General features: G+C 30.9%; 3 protein-coding genes across 8 annotated transcripts; 1 reads left to right on the forward strand and 2 right to left on the reverse strand.

Moving 5' to 3' along the window:
- Positions 1 to 213: 213 nt before the first annotated feature.
- LOC107929274 (acetyl-coenzyme A carboxylase carboxyl transferase subunit alpha, chloroplastic) lies at positions 214 to 4,870 on the reverse strand. The gene is made up of 11 exons (XM_016860646.2): positions 4,728 to 4,870; positions 4,043 to 4,459; positions 3,692 to 3,766; positions 3,147 to 3,254; positions 2,894 to 3,054; positions 2,624 to 2,738; positions 2,354 to 2,508; positions 1,945 to 1,996; positions 1,803 to 1,871; positions 1,611 to 1,688; positions 214 to 1,483 (listed from the first exon to the last, which is right to left on the reverse strand). The coding sequence occupies exons 2-11, from the start codon at positions 4,430 to 4,432 to the stop codon at positions 470 to 472; spliced, it is 2,217 nt and encodes a 738-aa protein (XP_016716135.1). The 5' UTR covers positions 4,433 to 4,459; positions 4,728 to 4,870; the 3' UTR covers positions 214 to 469.
- A 2,175-nt stretch (positions 4,871 to 7,045) lies between these two features.
- On the reverse strand, positions 7,046 to 10,944 carry LOC107929295 (uncharacterized protein At3g61260). Its single transcript, XM_016860675.2, has 5 exons — positions 10,537 to 10,944; positions 8,735 to 8,785; positions 8,301 to 8,388; positions 7,612 to 7,693; positions 7,046 to 7,457 (listed from the first exon to the last, which is right to left on the reverse strand). The coding sequence occupies exons 1-5, from the start codon at positions 10,712 to 10,714 to the stop codon at positions 7,263 to 7,265; spliced, it is 594 nt and encodes a 197-aa protein (XP_016716164.1). The 5' UTR covers positions 10,715 to 10,944; the 3' UTR covers positions 7,046 to 7,262.
- Positions 10,945 to 15,151: 4,207 nt separating this feature from the next.
- Positions 15,152 to 18,086, forward strand: LOC107929294 (tRNA-specific adenosine deaminase TAD1). 6 transcript variants are annotated; one of them, XR_001692776.2, is made up of 11 exons: positions 15,152 to 15,424; positions 15,507 to 15,627; positions 15,735 to 15,880; positions 15,977 to 16,024; positions 16,133 to 16,246; positions 16,400 to 16,569; positions 16,645 to 16,721; positions 16,808 to 16,927; positions 17,002 to 17,089; positions 17,452 to 17,560; positions 17,655 to 17,757. XR_001692776.2 is itself a non-coding variant. In XM_016860671.2 (11 exons), exons 1-11 carry the CDS (start codon positions 15,268 to 15,270, stop codon positions 17,733 to 17,735), a joined length of 1,236 nt encoding a protein of 411 aa, XP_016716160.1. In that variant the 5' UTR covers positions 15,156 to 15,267; the 3' UTR covers positions 17,736 to 18,086. The 6 variants fall into 6 exon arrangements, 5 of the variants coding, with proteins under 5 accessions (XP_016716160.1, XP_016716163.1, XP_016716161.1 ...); XM_016860671.2 differs by having other exon boundaries at positions 15,156 to 15,424; positions 17,447 to 17,560; positions 17,655 to 18,086; XM_016860674.2 differs by having other exon boundaries at positions 15,156 to 15,424; positions 15,977 to 16,015; positions 16,136 to 16,246; positions 17,447 to 17,560; positions 17,655 to 18,051.
- Positions 18,087 to 19,281: the final 1,195 nt, after the last annotated feature.

A 19,281-nucleotide genomic window follows, 5' to 3' on the forward strand; every position in this document is an offset into this window, starting at 1 on the left:
CCCTACCAAGTGCGGATGCTTACATCCCTTGGTAGGTGGCTATTTGCCATGCACAGCCAAATCTGACAAGGTGTTCCTATTTTGTTGAATATGCTGCCTTTTCAAGCAACCTCACACACTTGAATTCTCCACGAAATCAAGAGACAAAACTTTAATAGAGAACAGTACAACTCATTAAAGTCTCCCGACAGATAGTGATCAAAAAAATCAAAGTGAAAATACCCTTAAAAAGGGTTAACATTTTTACTCGTTGCATTGCATCATAGTTTAAGTTCTTCAACATACAAAACTATTCAATTAACATAAAATAAAAACAAAAAATAAGACAACAAATAAAAACAAAAAAATAAGACAATACCATATGCCAAAGGATAGCATTTTTAATGTAAAAAAAATACTCATTGTATATATCCTGATCTGCAACATGAAATCACACCCTTACTCTATAATATGTAAGATGTTGTGTTTTTCACCATCTTCCATTTTCAGCGATAACTTTATCGTCGATAACTTTCTCGTCGATAACTTCTTCTGAGGATGTTGCAAATTCTCTTCTTAGATTCTCAACCTTCTGTTTCAATGCTGTGTCATCCAAGGCGGTACGAATCTCCTCCTTGATCTCTGCTTGTAATTTTTCTACCTTTGGTGAACTGGAGTCTATCACCATCTCCGCTTTCAATTCTTCGATTTTTCCATGAAGACCGGCTACATCGATTACCCTTTCAATCTCTCCATCAATCTCTTTCTTCACGTTTACGATCTTCTCTTGTAGTTCCGCAGCGGCTTTTCTCTTTGCCACTCCAACAATTTCCAAGTTTGCTGACTTCAAAACTTCAATCAGTTCTTTCTTAGCTTTTACTGCCTCGGCCACCAAATCTTCATCGAGTGGATCCCCTTTGGATAAGTTCGCCTGAGCAGTTTCCAATTGTTCCAACTTTTCTTTGATCTCAGATGGAATCTTCTGATTAATCTCGGCTTTCAGTTTCTCACCTTTCTCTTTCTGCTCAATGAGTCTGCTAACCATGCTTAGCTTTTCAAGCTTTTGTTTTAAACCAAGATGGGCCCCTGGTCTTGACAAATTTTGCTTAAATTCTTGCATAAGTTTATCCACCTTCACCTTCAAATTACGATTAAGGGTTTGATTATCAGAGGCTCGGGATAACTCCAACTTAAGTGATTCAAGCTTCTCTTGCAATCCCATTGAAATAAATGCTCTCGTGACCTCATTGTCAACATCCTGCTTAAGTTTTTCTATTGCTTGGTCCGTGATAGGATCGGAAGGTACCTTAGCCTCCAAGATATTCTTCTTTAACTTCTCAAGATCGGATTCTATATCTGCAGCATTTAACCTGCTAGCATCCGAAGGCTTCATGTTTCGTTTTCTTTCAGGTTCCACGGGCTTGCCTTCTTGGAAACCTCCAATTGATCGAAATTTAAGCATACGATGATGAAGCAACTCTTCCATATCCATTTTTGTTAGTTCCTATGTTCATTTGAACAACATTGTAAGTTCCCAACAACTCGGAAATCAACTAAAGGAAAAGAAAAAGAAATATGGTAGCCAAATCAATCCTGCAACTAAAGCAGAATTTCCGGTTGCCATTACTTACATCCATGGCCTGAGTGATTGCAAGTCTAATTTGTTGGGAAGTCCATACAGGATCAGCATGTGCGCCTCCAAGAGGCTCCTATAAATCAAACAAATATTGAAAAAATTGAAAGAAAGAAAACAGCCAGAGACATTTTACTTGACCGGAAGGCTTGAGAAACAGTATAAAACTTTATATGTTGAAGATGCTTACGGGGATGATACCATCGGCAATTTTGCGCTTGTAATGTTCTTGAGCTGTTATCCTCAGTTTTTCAGCCGCCTGTACAAGTATGAAACATCAGTAATGACATAAAACAGTTCTCATTTCAACCATCGTATAAGAAATCACTTACCTTAGGAGCTGCTTGGGAAGATTTCCATAGTATAGCAGCACATGCTTCAGGGCTAAGAGAACCAGAGTCAAAAGCAACACGTACTTCAGAGTTCATCGATAAATAAAAACACGAGTACATGACAAGCCAAAGACCGCATTAAAAGCATAGAAAATATAGCTGTAAATATGTCTATTGTCAGTTAAGACAAATTCGAGAAACAGAAGTTATACAAAATGGTGCAGAAGTACGAGTAGTTTGGCAATAAGCTGATATTTCTGTTGCTTTAAAAACTAAAAACTCAAATTAACATGTAAAGCATCTTTTTAAACTTGGAAGGATTAGTTATGTTTGTGTTCGAGTTAATAACTTCATGCATCATAATCTTCAGTTTGTTATTTTCCGAGCGAAAAGAAGGAACTGATCCCACCTTGCAACGTATAGAACAGAGTTCTCGAGCATAAACAATTTATTGGGACAAGCAATGGCCAAAGCCCCACCAGAACCACCTTCACCAATGACAACTGTTACAATTGGCACTTTAAGGCCAAACATGGTCCTCAGGTTGTTGGCAATTGCTTCCCCCTGTATAGGGTAAAAAACATGAAATGGGTCATGTTATTATATGAACTAGGTGTTTCTGAATACAGAGTAGGTAGTAATATCACGATTTCCAACATTAGAAGCTAGTTCGACGCACTTGACCAAGTTCCTCCGATTTAAGATCAGCATATGCCCCCGGAGTGTCAACAAATGTTACGATAGGAAGACCATGATGATCAGCATACTTCATCATTCGCAAAGCCTTCCGATATCTGCTTGCAGAAAGAACTTTCATATGAGTAAATAAGATTCAAAACTATTTTGAATAGACTTTATTAAATATCAGGGACTACAATCACATCCCTGTAACCTATACAAGCTGAACCTTGAAGTTATTTTGTTCAAATAAAAGATCCTTGAAACGTACCCATGGGGAGTCGGCATTGCAAAATTGCGAAAAATGTTCTCCTTCGTATTCCTACCTTTCTGCTGGCCTATAAACATGTAGCTCTTACCATCCATGGTTCCTATACCAGTTACCATGGCTGGATCATCATAGCCAGCACGATCTCCATGGAGTTCCACCCACTATAAGATAGTAAAAGAGCAAGACTGTAAGAAAATAACTTCATATTCTTTTAGGTGTATAAACACATAAAAGTTTCATTCTGTTGAAATACCTTCTCTGTGATATTCAATATATGATCAAGAGCTGTCGGCCTGTTGGGATGTCGAGCAATGGCCAGGCGTTGAATAGGTGTCAAATGTGTGTATAAATCTTTCAGAGCCTGATGTTTAGAACAGATTAAAAAGTTATAGACATGGCAAAAAGGATGTCATTGAAAAGTAAAGGTGGATTGCAAGTTTAGCAGAACATTTAAACAACCGAAAATGGCCTATGCAAAGATTACTTGGCACGAATCAATGAATTTCTCACTATTATAATTGATAAACTAGGAGCCTAAGACAAAGGAATGCATGCCTACATTTCGACAACTACATGAAAACATAGAATTCAGAGTTACCACATATAATGAATGACAAAAGTTACTATACCAGTGATCAAATATTAAAACTTGGGTTTTGCGAGCAAGTATCCTTAGGCGCCATTTTGAGGTCACTTAATATTCTATTTATAGCCATAAACTTGTATTTAATGGAATAGATGAGAACTTCATTGATGATTTCCAACACTTAGGGTGAAGGTATTGCTTTATATACCAACCTGTTGATACTTGTTTTCCAAAGCACCAATTTGATCAGTAAAATCCAGACCAGTTTCATCAGCCATTCTGCATACCTGTCCAAAATTATAGCGAGCAAAATAAAAAATTTATTAGAATCTAGAGAGACTCTACGTCTCAATTTTGTGCTTTACAAACACCTAGAATATCATGGAATGAGGAAATCAAAATTGCTCCGTATTGACATAACACAATAAAGTTGAACATTAGTCCTCGGTTCGGGTTTTCACTCTCAAATGAATCCTCATCATGTAGCTTAACACACATAATGAATGTTGAAACAACATGTTCTATTAAACAAATCAACAGGAAACCAATGAAAAACAACTCACCTCGATAATCTTTTTCTCAAGATCAACCAATGGCTTCTCAAATGGTAAGGTCACCGGTTTCGGTTTCTCGGCCAAAGGCTTGAAATGAGACAAGTAAGTTAAGTGCCCGTCTTTGATATCCAGGTCGATATTATCCGGCCAAGGGTAATCATGCTTCTTCCCTTTCTTAACTCTCGCAATAACCCGAAACCTCCTCCCGTTTCCGTTCCCGAAACCTTTTAAAGCTTTTGACAAACACCCATTTGCTTTTCTTCTAAATGGATTATTATTAAACAAGTCACTAGCCAAAAAATCTTTCCCAAGATATAAATTTGACCTGAATTCAAACCTCCCATCTTCATATCCTCTTCCTCTTCCACAATTCCCAGCTACTAATGATATTGTAGTCATCTCTCAATGATCACTTCATACAAAATCCTAAAAATTGCTACCATTAACATTAATTCTTCATGTAACAATGATACATTTTTTACAATTTTGCATAATTGATTTAAAAAAAAAACCAAATTTCCTTTCAAACAACATAATCCCCCCATTTCAAAATTGCTATTAGTACTATAATCTAATCTAAGAACAGCAATTAAAAGACAGAAAATTACTAAAATGTAAAACAATAACAGAAATTCTTCAATTTAAGCAATAAAAAAAAGCTCATTAAAAGTGTTATGCTGATTATGAAAATTACCTGAATGTTGATGAGAAAGAAGCTGATTATGCTTACAAATTTAGGGTTTTGAAAAGAAGTGAGTTAACAAATGAAGGAAAGTAGGAATTAACGATTGAGATGTCATTGTTTGAACAAACAAAAATAAAGCTAAATTCCGTTTTTGGTTTTATTCATAAATTGGACCCTAAACTATATCCAATTCTCAGATTGGTCCTTAAAAGTTTTTTATCAGGAGTAGTCCCTAAATTTTTAATTTTGTTCCATTTTACCTAAAAAAATGCAAGGCACCCCATAAGAATATGTTGTGTGTCATGTTCTTATTGGATGATATCACTTTTTTTAAACTGTGACAAAATTGATAGTTTAGGATTAATCTTTACCAAAAAATAATAATTTTAAGGACTAATATAGTAATTATAGTATAGTTTAGGAACTAATTGAAAATAAAGCCTTTTGTTAATTAAATATGGTAATTTAAACTAAAACTGAGATTTTGAGGCGACTAATAAAGAAACATGAGGCTTGTAACTACGGAGTGTTTGTAAGGGAAGCGATTTGATTGGGCGGTGTGTTACACGTGATTTTAATGAAGGTGAAATTTGACAAAGTTTTTATCCACGTTGAGGATAACGATCAACTACCACCAAAATTTAATAGTCCAGACCAACGGTGGGACCCACTGAAACTGACGTTGTATCATGCAATTGGTGCGTCAATTTTTTTTTGTTGAGTTAGGCCATTAATTAATTTCCTTATCCATTTGAGGAATGAAAAAAAAAATTACACCTAATGTCATTAAACTATTAATAAATTTATGTTTTAGTCACACAACTTTAAAAAGTTACAAAATGGTCACTGAACTATTTGAAAGTTTTTATTTAAATCATTGGATTGTTAAGTCTTTTAAGTTTGACTAGTAAGCTCTAGATGACGATTTGACGATTGATACGGTGGATTAGTACCCATCGACGAGTAGAAGAACATACCTTAAATCTAAGTTGATCTGACGGTTAGTGTTAAAGATCGAAGAAGAAAACTGTTTGAATTTTGGTTCACAGATTTATGACATTCAAAGTTGTTTCATGAAAATAAACTTAATTGTAGAAAAGAAGGGAAAAAAGAGCTTTTGATTGGTTAAGGTGGTCCAAACAAAGAAGGCCATACAATAGCGATTTTAATTGCCCAATGACTCAAATGAAAACTTTTGAATAGTTCATTCACCATTTTGTATTTTTTTTGAAGTTGAGTGAACAAAACGTAAACTTACTAATAGTTTAGAGACATTAGGTATGGTTTACCCAAGAAAAAAAAGTAATCTAAAATGGTAAATGTCGATGTTATTGTTATAGGGATAAAGCAACATTCAGTCACTAAACTTGGTAAAAAAAATTTTTAATTTAGTCCATAAACTAGTCTTGAATCTTGACAAATTTTCTTAATTTAATGCTTGAACTTAAATTCTCTTTAAGGTATTTTGAAATTGTGTGGTATCAATCACTTAACAATTTAAAAGAAATTATATAAAGTCTTAAAAATATATTAAGAAAATTATTAAGAAATTTTTTAAAAAAATATTGTTCCGTGAGAAAGTATTCAAATTGTACCATATTAAAGCTCTATTTAAATCCAAAGGAAGCCATAGTTAATAGCCTCACAGGGGAAGATACATTCGAAACATCGATCAACATTATTAGCCATCTAATCAACAACTCCATTGAATAGGTTTTCTTTGTTGCGGCAAAAGTTGTAAGCTTCAATTGATAAATTAATTTAGAATGAACATAAAACACAATTCTTTCACTTTTAAGAAAGAGAATCTTGTCATTCAGCTTCATAGCGTCCTCGAAAACAAGTTTTCTCTCATGCTTCTTACCTAATTTTAGACATTTTAATTCAGCAAATTATATTGGTTTTGAAATGAATCAATATGAATAAAATTAACTCCAATTTTAAATTATTGAATCATTTAAATTTGAATCAAAAATGGATTTGATGATCGAGCATTTCAAGTCGAATCATTACAAATTTAAAAAATGTGGGGCTCTAGCCATTTCAAATAACAATTCGAATCCTTTCAAGTTACTTATTCAAATAATTCAAATAATTGGGTTTGAAATTTTGATTTTGAATCATTGATATGTTTGGACAGTACTATAATAGATATGAGCTTCAGATAATTCGATCATTAATGTTTAATACAAAAATTGATAATCGACCAACTTAGCTTGTTTTAACTAACCAACCCAAAATCAAAATTGAATTAACCGAACCGAATCAAGTAAGTAATCTCGATCATAACCCAAATTAGAAAAACCCTAAAAAAGTTGTCCTCAAAGAACAATAAAATAAAATTGTATTCCTATAACAACACATCCAATAATACATAATTTGTAATGATGTCCTTCCACATTGCTCAAGACACAAAAACAACATAGAAACAAACAAGATAGATAAACACAATTGAAAACATGGAGTTACAAACAAGGAAAAAAAAAAGTGTTTGCAAGCAAACAAATTTTAATGAAATTCATTTCAATACCGGACCGGAAACTTTCAGAAACACCCAAGGAGCTTTTTCGGACTTTGTCCGGTCGCACGGTATTTAGCGGCTATTTCTTCGGCCTTGAGAACCTCTTCTCCACGTTTGGCTTCGACCATTGCTCTCTTTTCTTCTGCTTCCTTGTGAATTGAAGCTACCTTGTTCTTCATTGTCTCGGCGTACTCGGCTTTCTTCTTTTCCAATTGTTCCTGTCGATACTCAAGACACGTTAAAGTTACCGAGAATATGATATGAATATGTGTTTGATTCGAGTAAGTTCCATTTTTATCGTATGACAAACACAAATGTCGAATGTTCAGCCTTTTGTTATCCAGAAAATCGAGCAAGGATGGGGAAAAATACCTCAATTTTTTTGAGTTTTGCTTCAAGAGCTGCTTTCTTGCTGTTCTCCCATGCTACAATAGCAGAGAGCTTTTTCTGGGCCCTATTCATAAATTTCAGTAATGTTGACAAACTATTTAGCAAATAAGCTCCACATAGAGATAGAATATTTAATTAAAATTATGATTTTGGTACCTCTATTATGCTCAAATGTGAGATTTAGTCATTATACTTAATTTAACATAATTTGATTCTCCTATTTTATATTATTACCAGTTAGTCCAAATACTTAATGGTAATTATTACTGTTAAAATGATGAGATGAAGTCTTTTTTTAAAGCACCCTTCCAAGTTCCAAACTCATTATTCCAACATGGATTTTTTTATTGGAAGGGGTAAAGATTTTAACCAAAATCATTAACTATCTAGACTAACTAATTAAGACTAAATTATGCTAAATTAAAGTACATAGATTAAATCCAAATTTGAGCATAGTAAAAGGACCAAAACCATAATTTGACCAGAATATTTACAGCAATGGAACACTAAATGGAAGATTATGAAAAGAAAATTTCTATCTTTACAAGGGGAGAATTCATACACCAATTCATAATTTTCAATTTAATGCAATTCGAAAGGGTCTCGAACTTAAAAGAACACTTTAATTATACTAAAATATATAGCTAATCAAAGAGAGTTTTGAGCCTTACTTGTTCTCAGCTTTGGTTTTTTCACTATCTTCCCATGCCTTAATGAATGACAATTTTTTTTCCTTTTCAAGATCCGCAAGAGCAACATCTGAATACCAAAAAAAAAAAAAAAGTGATTCATCTTAAATATCCTCTTTTCGTATTCTCTATGGAGACTATGTGAAAAAATAACAGTAAAAGATAATACGAACACAAGAGAGTATCAAATTCGGTCACAGTGGCCTCGAAAGTATTCGAAAATCTGATGATAATGATTGCCTCAAATAAGGTATACCTCTACCCTAATGAAGCCTTGGGAACTTTGAGAATTCAGGTTAGAATCACACCTAATATAAATGTGTGGGTTCGTTAGTCTGCTAGTTAGTTTGATTTGAGTTAATTTCATTCGGGGCTTGTAATGATAGATTAAAAAAAAAAAAGAAAAAGAAGTATACCTCTATCATGTGATCCACTCGAACTTTTCTTTGGTGCTGGCTCAGGGGCTTCTGTCAAAATGAAAAGAAAAAAATGTTGGAGCTACTAGAAGAACGATGACAATTAGCTTATGCAAATGATATTGGAAAATGGTGCAACATTTGAATTAAAAATGTAAGCTCACTCTTTGAGTCCATGGAGGAAAAAGAAAACTCAGGTTGAAGAAGAATATATAGTAAAACTTTCTCTAAAACTATCAACAAAACTGAGAAAATTTATGGGATTTCTATATATAGAGAAGTTATATATATATATATGACATTGCAATTGAAGTTTGTTTATTCAATCTTAAAAGCAAATAAATAAGACAGGGTGTAGCATCAAAGCAACTTTATCCAACTTTAATATTTTACCTTAAAAAAATAAATTAAAGCAGCCATAATGGTTAATAAATGCCACATGATAAACAAATTGAAGAACAATGTTCACAATAAGATCATATATATATATAATAAATCAATTTGCCAGCCTAATTATATTAGTAGATTTGAGAAAAGAATTTTGATTTTTTTTAAAAAAAGAAAAAAGAAAACCTATAACAGAAGTATCCCTTTCATAACATTAATGAATTTTGATGAATTAAAAGGAGAAAAGAAGAGGTCATTCCATAAAAAAAAAGCCTAGCTTCAAAAGTAGGATTCTACTTCTAGAAAACTATGCTTTCCTTAGGGATCTAGTTTTCATTTTTGACGTGGAAATTCAATTGATTTATTCATAAATTAAGTGTTTCTCAATCTGTTTTTCTAAGCATGTATTCAAGTTGGTAGAAGATAAAAGGTGATGATGAGACTTTGGCTATTCTTAATGCTTATTAAATGCTAAAACATAAGAGTGTAAATGAAACACTGATGTTAAGTTATTTGGATTTGACTTGACTCTATTTAGTAATTATTGAGCTAAGCTCAAATAACTCAAGCTATTGATAAAGTCAAATTCGAGTTCAATAATACTTTACTTGAATGGCTCGTGAATCTTATCAAATTTTTCATTTTAATATATATTTTAATATATGTTTTAAATATTTTTATATTATTAAATTGAGTCTTAATATATATTATTAACCCTAAGTCTAATTATCAAGTCTACCTTAATAATATCTTGAGCCGAACTTGAGTTTTAAAATAAATGTTCAATTGAGTTCAAGCTTGGGGCAACACCAGAGTGGCTGGTTGGGGTTTTGGCTACCTAAAATTTGAATTAATACGCGGTAAAATTACATCTTAATCTAAAATAACAAAAAAATTGATTTAATTTTTTTAAATATTCAAAATATATAAATTATTAAAATAACAAAATTAATTTTAATTTTTATAAAAATATATAATTTAATTCCGAATTCCAACAAATTTTCTACCGTCATCCTTAATTCGAGCTTACTAGTATCGAAGCTCCACTCAACTTGTTTTCACCCTTACTAATTACTAACGAGCCGAGCTATGTTGACTCTCAAGTTCAAAATTCAAAATTTACAACGAAGCGATCTGGTAGCTATTTTAATTGTAACTAAGAAGAAATTGACTAACATTTTGTCTCAATTTGAATTAAATTGACACTAGAGAAATCGATTCAATATATAACTTTATACTAAACAGCCTTAAGCTCTGTTTTTTAAAGATAATTTAAATTGATTACAAATTTAATGAACTTAAAAAGATGATGGAATTTTGGATTATACGAAAAGTATCGTTATTATAATATATAAAACTGAAAGAAAAAAGTTTAATCATAAAAAAGATGAGTGGCGATGGCGAACAAGGCTTACTCTCAACGACGGCAAGAGCCTTCGATTCATCGGATTTTTCCTCAGCTGGCGGTGGAGCTAAAGTTGTGTTCTCGGAATCAGCTTTAAGATCCTCCGCTACCAGCGTTGGAGCTTCCACTGCCGGCGTCGGAGCCACCGGCGTTTCAGCCGCAACCTCCTTCTTCGTTTCCTCCGCCATAATTAAAGCTTATAGGTGTAAAAAGAAAAATGATAATAATTTGGTAATGGATAAGTCTAGAAAATTTTCAAATATCTCTATAATATTTAGTAACATTAGCTTTAAATGATATAAATTCATTTAATATCTGTATGCAGTTTTATATACTGCACAAAGTGCGTAAATAGTGATCCATTTGCCGTTGATTTTGGATACTTATCTTCAATTTATTCCATCCAACGGTTGGTTTGTTCTGAAAAGAGACAAATGTGTTGTAGAGTGTAAGTAGGGATCGGTGGGACTGAAGAAAAAAAATATATCCAGAAATAAAAATTTATTAGAATCCGTGGTCGGTTTCTTTCGCTCAAATCGAATGATAGAGTTAATTTTACCGGTTAAGTTTTAGTTCAATTAATGTAAACATGGTTATTAATTTGAGAGGATGTAAGTTTTAGTATGTTAAAGTGCATTATTTTTTTATTTATAGGTTAGAAAGGGACTATGTGTAATTCTAGACACTGTATCAAAAAGAAAAAATTATAGTTAATTTTAAATTTTTTTATGATTTAAAAATAAATATCTTTTAAAAACTATAAAATATTGTATTTTATATTTTTTTGTTATTTTAGGTTTTAATTTTTAAATTTTAGTATTGTTTTGTAAAAAAAATTGACTAAATCATTAAATTTTTAACGATAATGATATGGTTGTTCGTGTGATAACTATTTATACTTCATAAAAATTTAAAAAGCTTACAAAAATTCATAATTTTAAAAAAATCCACATTATCAATGAAGTCTGTCACATGAGTTGTCACATTAAAACTGTTAAAATTTTAACAATTTTATTAATTTTTTATTTAAAAAAATAATTTAACTAAATTTTAAAATCTATAATTAAATTGATCTGGAAAAGAGAATTAAAGCTAAAATGATAAAAAAACATAAAAATTAAATTTATCATTATATTTTTTATTTGAAAATTATTTTTTCAATTAATATTAAAAACCATAAAAAATCTAAAATTAATATAAAAAATTTAAAAAACTAATCAAATTCGTGATGATTTTTTTTTTTAAATCTAAAAATTTAATTGAAGGGAATAAAATGAAGAGTAGGGGTAGGGAGTGAAATAAATTTATGCCGACAGGTAAAGCGGTTAAAGTATGCCACGTGTATGGGCAAGTGAGATACGACGACGTGGAGTAGATTTAAGGCATAAATGCTGGGAACTAACATTGTGTCAAGTAGTGACAGGAAAGACTAGGGGCCCCACCACCAGCATTGATTAGTTTGAGGATATTGAAAGGCTTTGCGCCGTTTGGGGGAAAAAAAACAGGGACCTGAAATTGATGAGCTGGCGTGAAGAATCCCAGGTGTGTCTTGTCGTTTTCCAACGGATTAATTTTGTCTTAAGAAAAAAACAAAATCTTTTTATACCTTATTTGTTAATCCGCAATCAATCTGGATAACCACACTCTTTTCGGAATTATATCGATTTAATCGATTAGATAAAAAATTTATTAGAGTATCAGTTAATAATAAAAGGTTAAGTTTGTAGACTCGTGAATGGATCAAATTAGGAAGTTGAATTGATTTTTTATGTTTTAATTTTTTAATTTTTAATAATTTATTCAATTGAACTAATAAAACAAAGAATTGATGGCTAAACTTTTCATAGTTAAGAAGACTAAAAAAATATTAATAATTAGGTGACTATTAGTGTAATTTATCTTAATTTTTATTGATATGTTTTCTTTAATACACCATATCAAAGCTGTTTATATAATAAGTACACTCATATTTACAAACTGCTTTACATGTTATAAATATTAAAAATCCTATTACATGTGTATAAATGTGAAAATCACAATTTTAGAACATAAATGTGTATTTAAAAATAACATACAATAAATAATAAAATATATGGTTCAAAACTAATTAATAATAACACATTAAATATGTGCAATATTAAAATTTTAAAAAAATAAATCATTTATCATCGTGTTGTCATTAATCTTGAATCGCTGTCAAGTTAACACTTGTGACACAACTCAATGAAATATATTATTATTAGAAATCATATTATACTAACTCAATTAGGAACTTCAATAATAGTAAGTATAGATATACAATTGATGGAAGTAATAAAGCGTGAATAATAAAATTATAAAAATAAAGCTTTAGTTGAGTGGTAAATTAAATGTTTTATTAATGCAATTAGTTCAGATTTAAATTTCACAATATGCATACTTTTTATTATTTTTTTAAAAAATAAAAAAGACTAAAATACTCTCAAATAATATACCTTATTTTAATTATGAAAAAATATTTTCATAATTTTACTAATTGAGTCGTTAACTCGATTGAGGGTTATATCTATTCTCCCAAAAACTTAAATAATAATGATAATAAATATTTTACATTATATTCGAATCAATATTTAACACTTAAATTAATAATTAAACCGACAAATCAGGTAAAATTTAAGGTTTAAAATTTATCGAGATGATAAAGGAAATCATTAAATGGAATAAAATGCGTGATGATTGAGTTAGTCTTTTAAGAGAGATGTTTTTAGATATAAGTTGGAAAATATTAAGGTTTAAACCCTAATTTGGGTGGTGACCAGCCAAGCAAGCATGTGATGACGTGCATGGGATCCCTTTGAATGATTCGATGCTACGCTGTTTGCTAATCACTTGGTTGGCCATTTTGCAATAAAGGGGGACCAATCACCTTTAATGCTGTCTTTTTTAATATTTTATTATTAAAATTATTATTAATTTAATGTTTAGGCTTCTTTAATCTTTACTTTTCAAATATAATTTTAGCTACAGTATTGCTACCATATTTAATCTCATTGTCACTATAAATTTTTTATTAATTGTAGGTAAACTCACTACATATTTAAAAATATCCTAAAACTTCTTTTACATAGCGGTGAGGTTAATTTTAAGTTTCAAATCTCAAATTGATTAGATTTGGTCTAATTCATTATTCTCTTGATAAAATGATTTGAAGTCATGTTAGTTTTGAAAACATGAATTCTTGATGAATAAATCATAATTTGAAGCTTGCTCTAATTTATTGTTTAAAAAATTAAAAAAAAATTTAAAATAAATAAAGAAATGAGTCATTTGAGCATTTCGGGTTAAGTCAAATTCAAGATTGGGCTCAGAAATTTCATTAATACCTCTATTTTAGTATCAATGAGAAAAAAAATATGTTAATTGATTAATTGTTGTAATAGTTAAATTGAATATTATTACAATGAGATTATAATCAGATAATGGGTGGCAAGGTCCAGCCTCCCTTAAAATGAATTTTTTTTATATGATTCATTTAAAATTTTTAAAATTTTAAATTAATAAAGATAAATTTGCACTTTGACCCCCTAAAATATAAAAAATTGATTTAATCATTTAAAAATGATAAAAATATAGTCTATTAAAATGGTGAAATTGTATTTTTTCTATCATAAAAATTACAATTTAATTTCGGTCCCCTTAAAATAATTTTCTGATTTCGCCCCTAATTGTAATCTACAATGAGATATATATTTGGATTTAAATGTAAGAACCAGACGACAATAAGGTGAATTATAATAAAACGAGAAATAATCATTAATGACATTTTATCATACTGACATTTTTATGTTAAACTGTATGTGTAAAACTAAAATTATACCTATATTAAATTATAAATTAATAAAATAAAAAAGAGTAAAATAGGTAGAAGTACCATGGAGGCCTTATATCAAGAGCTGGATTTCATTTTGACCCCTCTACTTAAAAAAAGACAAATTAGTCCTTATACGTCAGATCAAAGAGTAACTCGGCCCTTCTGCTAAAAATTTTATCAATTTCTACTGTTAAAAACTAATCCCTATACGTAAGTATGAGGTACATGTGGCATGCCATGTGTCATAATTTGATTATTCTATCAGTCATGTTGGTTTTTAACAATAGAAAATGAATGGAAAAAAAAGAAAAGAAAAGAAAAGAGAATAAGATGCTCTTTGATCTAATGTACAAATACTAATTTGCCTATTTTTTGAGTAGAGGAGACAAACGTAGGGGCCTTCATGATATTTTTACCGAATAAAATATTATTTTGTATTATTTATTATTTATGTGATTACTTATTTTTAATCCATCATATTAATTACGATAATAGATTATGTTTTTGTATGTTTGTCAAAGTCAACAAAATTTAGCATGTCATTCTGTCCCATTAACAATTTAGCATAAAATGCTAACTAATTTTAAAAACAAGAGCTTTCGTGAATAAAATTTAAAGGCCAGGGCTAATTTGGTTATGAAAAAAGGATGTACATGAACAAAGTGTAGAAGTTAAAGGATTTGTTTAGTATATTATCCTTTTCTTAAATTAACGAAGAACACGAAGGTTTAGGGCAAGCCCAACAACGAACTGTGTAGCTCGAAGAATCCCCCATTCGCCAACCACCAGCCCACCCAGCCCGAGTCCAGTCAAAGTGGAAAGCTTCACAGTTCACAGTCTCTCCTTTTCAGTTTTCACCTTTCACCTTCCTTCCTTGCTTGACTTACTGCCATGGAGGAATCTCAATTGGAACTTGACGAGAAACAATGGGGACCCATGGTTGCAGACAAAGTGTTTTCACTCTACAAATCACTTCCCAAGAAAGGGAAGCCTCAAGGACGTGAAGTCACCGTTTTATCCGCTTTTCTTCTCTCATCTCCCTCTCAAGGTTCAATCAATTTGTTGAAGATGGTGCTTCCATGGAAATACTGAATTAATTTACTTACTTTTTATTCTTTTTTGCAGTTCAGATACGGAAGTGATTGCATTAGGCACGGGAACAAAATGTATAGGCCGCTCAAAATTAACCCATAGTGGTAACATTGTCAATGATTCCCATGCTGAAATTATTGCTCGCAGAGCTTTATTAAGGTTCCCCCCTTTTTTTTTTTGCTAAAATGGGTTTTAGGGATTTTTATAAAATTAAGTTTTAGGGTTTCTAAGATTTTATATATTTTCCCCTTTTGTGATTGAGCCAGGTTCTTCTATGCAGAGATTCAATGTCTTAATGACAACAATGGTTTTCAAAACTCGATTTTCGAATCGGAATTGGATGGTTCCGGCGGAATAAAGTATAAAATCCGAGCAGGGTGGAAATTACATTTGTACATATCTCAATTACCATGTAATTCCTTAATGGTTTTCTTTTTTTTTTTTAGTTTTCAATTTCTTTTTTGAGAATGCATTTTAAGTTTCTATGCCTCTATGTTGTGTTTAATAGGTGGGGATGCTTCACTTTGTCTGGTACCGTCTTCTATCGGTGAGCATGGTCGGTTTGTATTTAAGATTTCTGTGAAATGGTTATACCATACGTTAGTTTTGATAGTAATATGTATGATCCTCGTGCCTTTGATTGAATCGGTACCACCGTTTTCAGAAGGTTGTTCAGAACTAATTGGATTGGTTCAAAGGAAGCCTGGTCGAGGTGATACAACATTGTCAGTTAGCTGTTCTGATAAGATAGCTCGTTGGAATGTTGTTGGTGTTCAAGGTTCAAGGTTCATCACTTGCTATTATATACGTAGTCTTCTATCATTAGCATGCTACATGCTTTGTTTCTACTATCATCAATACTGAAACATGGATAACTGTGCGGCATATATGTTTTCCTTTTTATGATTTTACATTTTGTGTCTCGTCTTAGGGGCTCTCCTTTCATACTTTCTTCGACCTGTTTACCTGCATTCTGTTACTGTCGGAAGATCTCCTTATGTTTCCGAGGATGTTTGCTTGGTGAAACAATTGAAAAGATCCTTGTTCGAGCGGGTTACACCATTGTCAAATGAGCTTATAAAACCTTTTGAAGTTAACAAGGTTTGTGAAGTTTACAGTTTCTGAATCCTATATATAGGACAGGGGGGTTTTGATACTTTAATGCTGTGTGAGCAGCCGATATTTTCTGCGGCACCGGTACCACCAAAGGAGTTTCAACATTCTGAGACTGCTCAAGCCACCTTAACTTGCGGGTACTCATATTGAATATACCAAAAAATAGGTGTAGGTATTGTTTTATACTTTTGCTTTTTATATTGATTTATATATTGGTTTTTAGGTATTCTGTATGCTGGAATAAATCGGGGCTGCATGAAGTTGTTCTTGGAACTACCGGACGAAAGCAAGGCACATCTTCTAAAGGGGCAGTTTATCCATCGACGGAATCATTCTTGTGCAAGTAAGTTAAAAGTATGCTAATGGAACCAAAACATGTCATTAACGTGTTCTTATAAAAACATTTTTCCTCCCTAGGAAGCGACTTTTGGAAACTTTCATATCATTGAGGCATGAATGCAAAATCAGATGCTCATCCAACGAGGTTTCTTATCGAGAACTCAAGGTAATGATTCTTGATGCTTATGGACTTACATTATTAAATTTCATTCTCGACCTTGATATATTTTTGGTCTGGTTTGCAAATATGAAGCTGGTAATAGATGCAAGAAAACATGCTTTTTTGAACCAACAGATAACTCTCGGTATAACTTGGTTGCTTGTGTACCCTTTTAATGGCTTCGATTATGAGCTGAAAACTGAGTTACTCATTAGTATGGAATGCTGATATCGGTTTTACTTTCCCATTGACTTAACCTCGAACGATACAAATTATACTCCCTAGTATCCTAATTTTGGAAAAATGAATACGCGTGCATCGGTGGCATGGACTACTAGTGATTACTGGGTTTGCTTATTGCAGGACAGGGCTGAAGAATATAGCTTAGCTTCCAAACTCTTTAAGGGAAGACCTCCTTTTCGGAATTGGCTATTGAAACCTGTAAACTTGGAGAATTTCTCAATTATTCATAACGAGGTATGCAGCGTACTGCCATATACGTTTTAGTCTTTTGGAAACACTGACGAGTATTCTTTTGATATCGGCCTCCATTAATTGCCTTTTTCGATAGGGCAATTATCCCTCCGCAACTCATGTGACTTTCAAGGGTGATCGTTTGGTTGATTGCTTCAAGCTGATGTTGGGACAATAGAGTTGGATATAGAAGAGAAACACATGTCCGATCAAAGCCGTTGGATGTCTGTATTTCCATCTATGTTGTCGGATTTCTTAAAACACCCCTTTATCAGTGCATGGTGTTTTTTTAGGTGAAAGTATCTGATACATCCTTTTATTAGAGGGTTTGATTTAAATTAGTCTTTATACTATAAAATAGATCAATTTAGTCCTTGTATTAGTTAAGTCAAAATTTAATAGAGTTAACATTTATGGTTTAAAATGTCATTTACTATTTAATAAGTTAATATTTTTAAAGCCTTTATGATTTTGCAAATGAAATTTTTTGTTTAATAGCATAAAATTTTGTTGATATATAAATTTATTATTAGTTAAACATGATTGATTGGTTTTTTCACATGATCTCTTTAACCATGTGATCGAATAACAATAAAAAGGTAAAAAATACAATGGAGGCTTTTGTATTTGGAGTTATAGTGCATTTTGCTTTCTTTATTCAAAAAATAAGTAAATTAGTTCTTATATATTAATTCAAAGAGCAAATTGGTTTTTCTGTTAAACATTGTATCTATTTTTATTGTTAACTGGTGTGGTTGATAGAATAACCGGATAGTGATAGTAACGTGCTACATGTACATCATGTTGATGTACAAGATTAGTTTTTAATCGTAGAAGTGGATGGAATTCTTAACAGAAGAACTGATTTTTTTTATCTAACTTATGGTCTGTTTGTTTCATTGAAAATAACTTCTGGAAAATGATTTCTGGAAAATGACTTAATTTCTTGGAAAATTTAATAATTTCTCATTTTCCAAAAAATGAATTATTTTCTTGAAAAATTTAATATTTTTCGGTGTTTGATGAATCTTGTAAAATATTTTCTATTGTTTGATAGATTTCTTAAAAATATTTCATAAAAGTTGTTTTCAATGAAACAAAATACATTTGAGATTTTTTTATTGTTTAATTGAGTTTATTTTATATCTATAAATTTATATTTTACTTTATTTTTTATATATTAAAAATATTTTGTTAAATTCAGGTCCATTACAATGTCATTTTTTAGTTGACTACCAAGCCAGTATTTTTTATTTAAAAATGTGACATTAACAAAATTGACAAAAAAATGTGACATTTACGTCCATTACAATTGGACTTGATTTTCACATTTGAAAAGTAAAGGGAATAAATTCAAGAAAATAAAAGTACAGAGACTAAATTGCAAATTCGTGAAGAGTACGTGTAGACTTATGACATATTTTAATCTTTATACTACAAAATATTTATTATTAAAATATTAATATTGAAATTTTTCAATAACATGTGAAGAATATTATTTAAAATTATTATTTTTAAAATTTATTATTAAAATAAAATTAAAATATTAAATAATTTATTATTTAATAAATTATATTAGTAATTTATTATATGGCTAAATATAAATAATAAAATATGTTTGTTTAATAATATTAAAAACTATAATATTTTATATTAATAATTTAAATAATTTAAATATTTTTAAAAATAAAAATCAAATTTATTATCAATATAATAACACTAAG

The sequence above is a fragment of the Gossypium hirsutum genome, chromosome A12 (genome assembly GCF_007990345.1).
Source record: "Gossypium hirsutum isolate 1008001.06 chromosome A12, Gossypium_hirsutum_v2.1, whole genome shotgun sequence".
Classification (NCBI taxonomy): domain Eukaryota; kingdom Viridiplantae; phylum Streptophyta; class Magnoliopsida; order Malvales; family Malvaceae; genus Gossypium; species Gossypium hirsutum.

Bases quoted from the DNA above. Each gene is read 5' to 3' on its own strand.
- LOC107929274 (XM_016860646.2), bottom strand. From the start codon at position 4,432: ATGACTACAATATCATTAGTAGCTGGGAATTGTGGAAGAGGAAGAGGA. The intron at 3,255-3,691 runs GTTGGTATATAA...TCTAAACATCAG, and splicing joins TGGAAAACAAGTATCAACAG to GCTCTGAAAGATTTATACAC. The intron at 1,484-1,610 runs GTAAGTAATGGC...AAATGAACATAG, and splicing joins CAATCACTCAGGCCATGGAT to GAACTAACAAAAATGGATAT.
- LOC107929295 (XM_016860675.2), bottom strand. From the start codon at position 10,714: ATGGCGGAGGAAACGAAGAAGGAGGTTGCGGCTGAAACGCCGGTGGCT. The intron at 8,389-8,734 runs GTATACTTCTTT...TTTGGTATTCAG, and splicing joins GAGTGGATCACATGATAGAG to ATGTTGCTCTTGCGGATCTT. The intron at 7,458-7,611 runs GTATTTTTCCCC...GAGTATCGACAG, and splicing joins CAAAACTCAAAAAAATTGAG to GAACAATTGGAAAAGAAGAA.
- LOC107929294 (XM_016860671.2), top strand. From the start codon at position 15,268: ATGGAGGAATCTCAATTGGAACTTGACGAGAAACAATGGGGACCCATG. The intron at 15,425-15,506 runs GTTCAATCAATT...TTTGCAGTTCAG, and splicing joins TCTCTCATCTCCCTCTCAAG to ATACGGAAGTGATTGCATTA. The intron at 16,025-16,132 runs GTCGGTTTGTAT...CACCGTTTTCAG, and splicing joins GTCTTCTATCGGTGAGCATG to AAGGTTGTTCAGAACTAATT.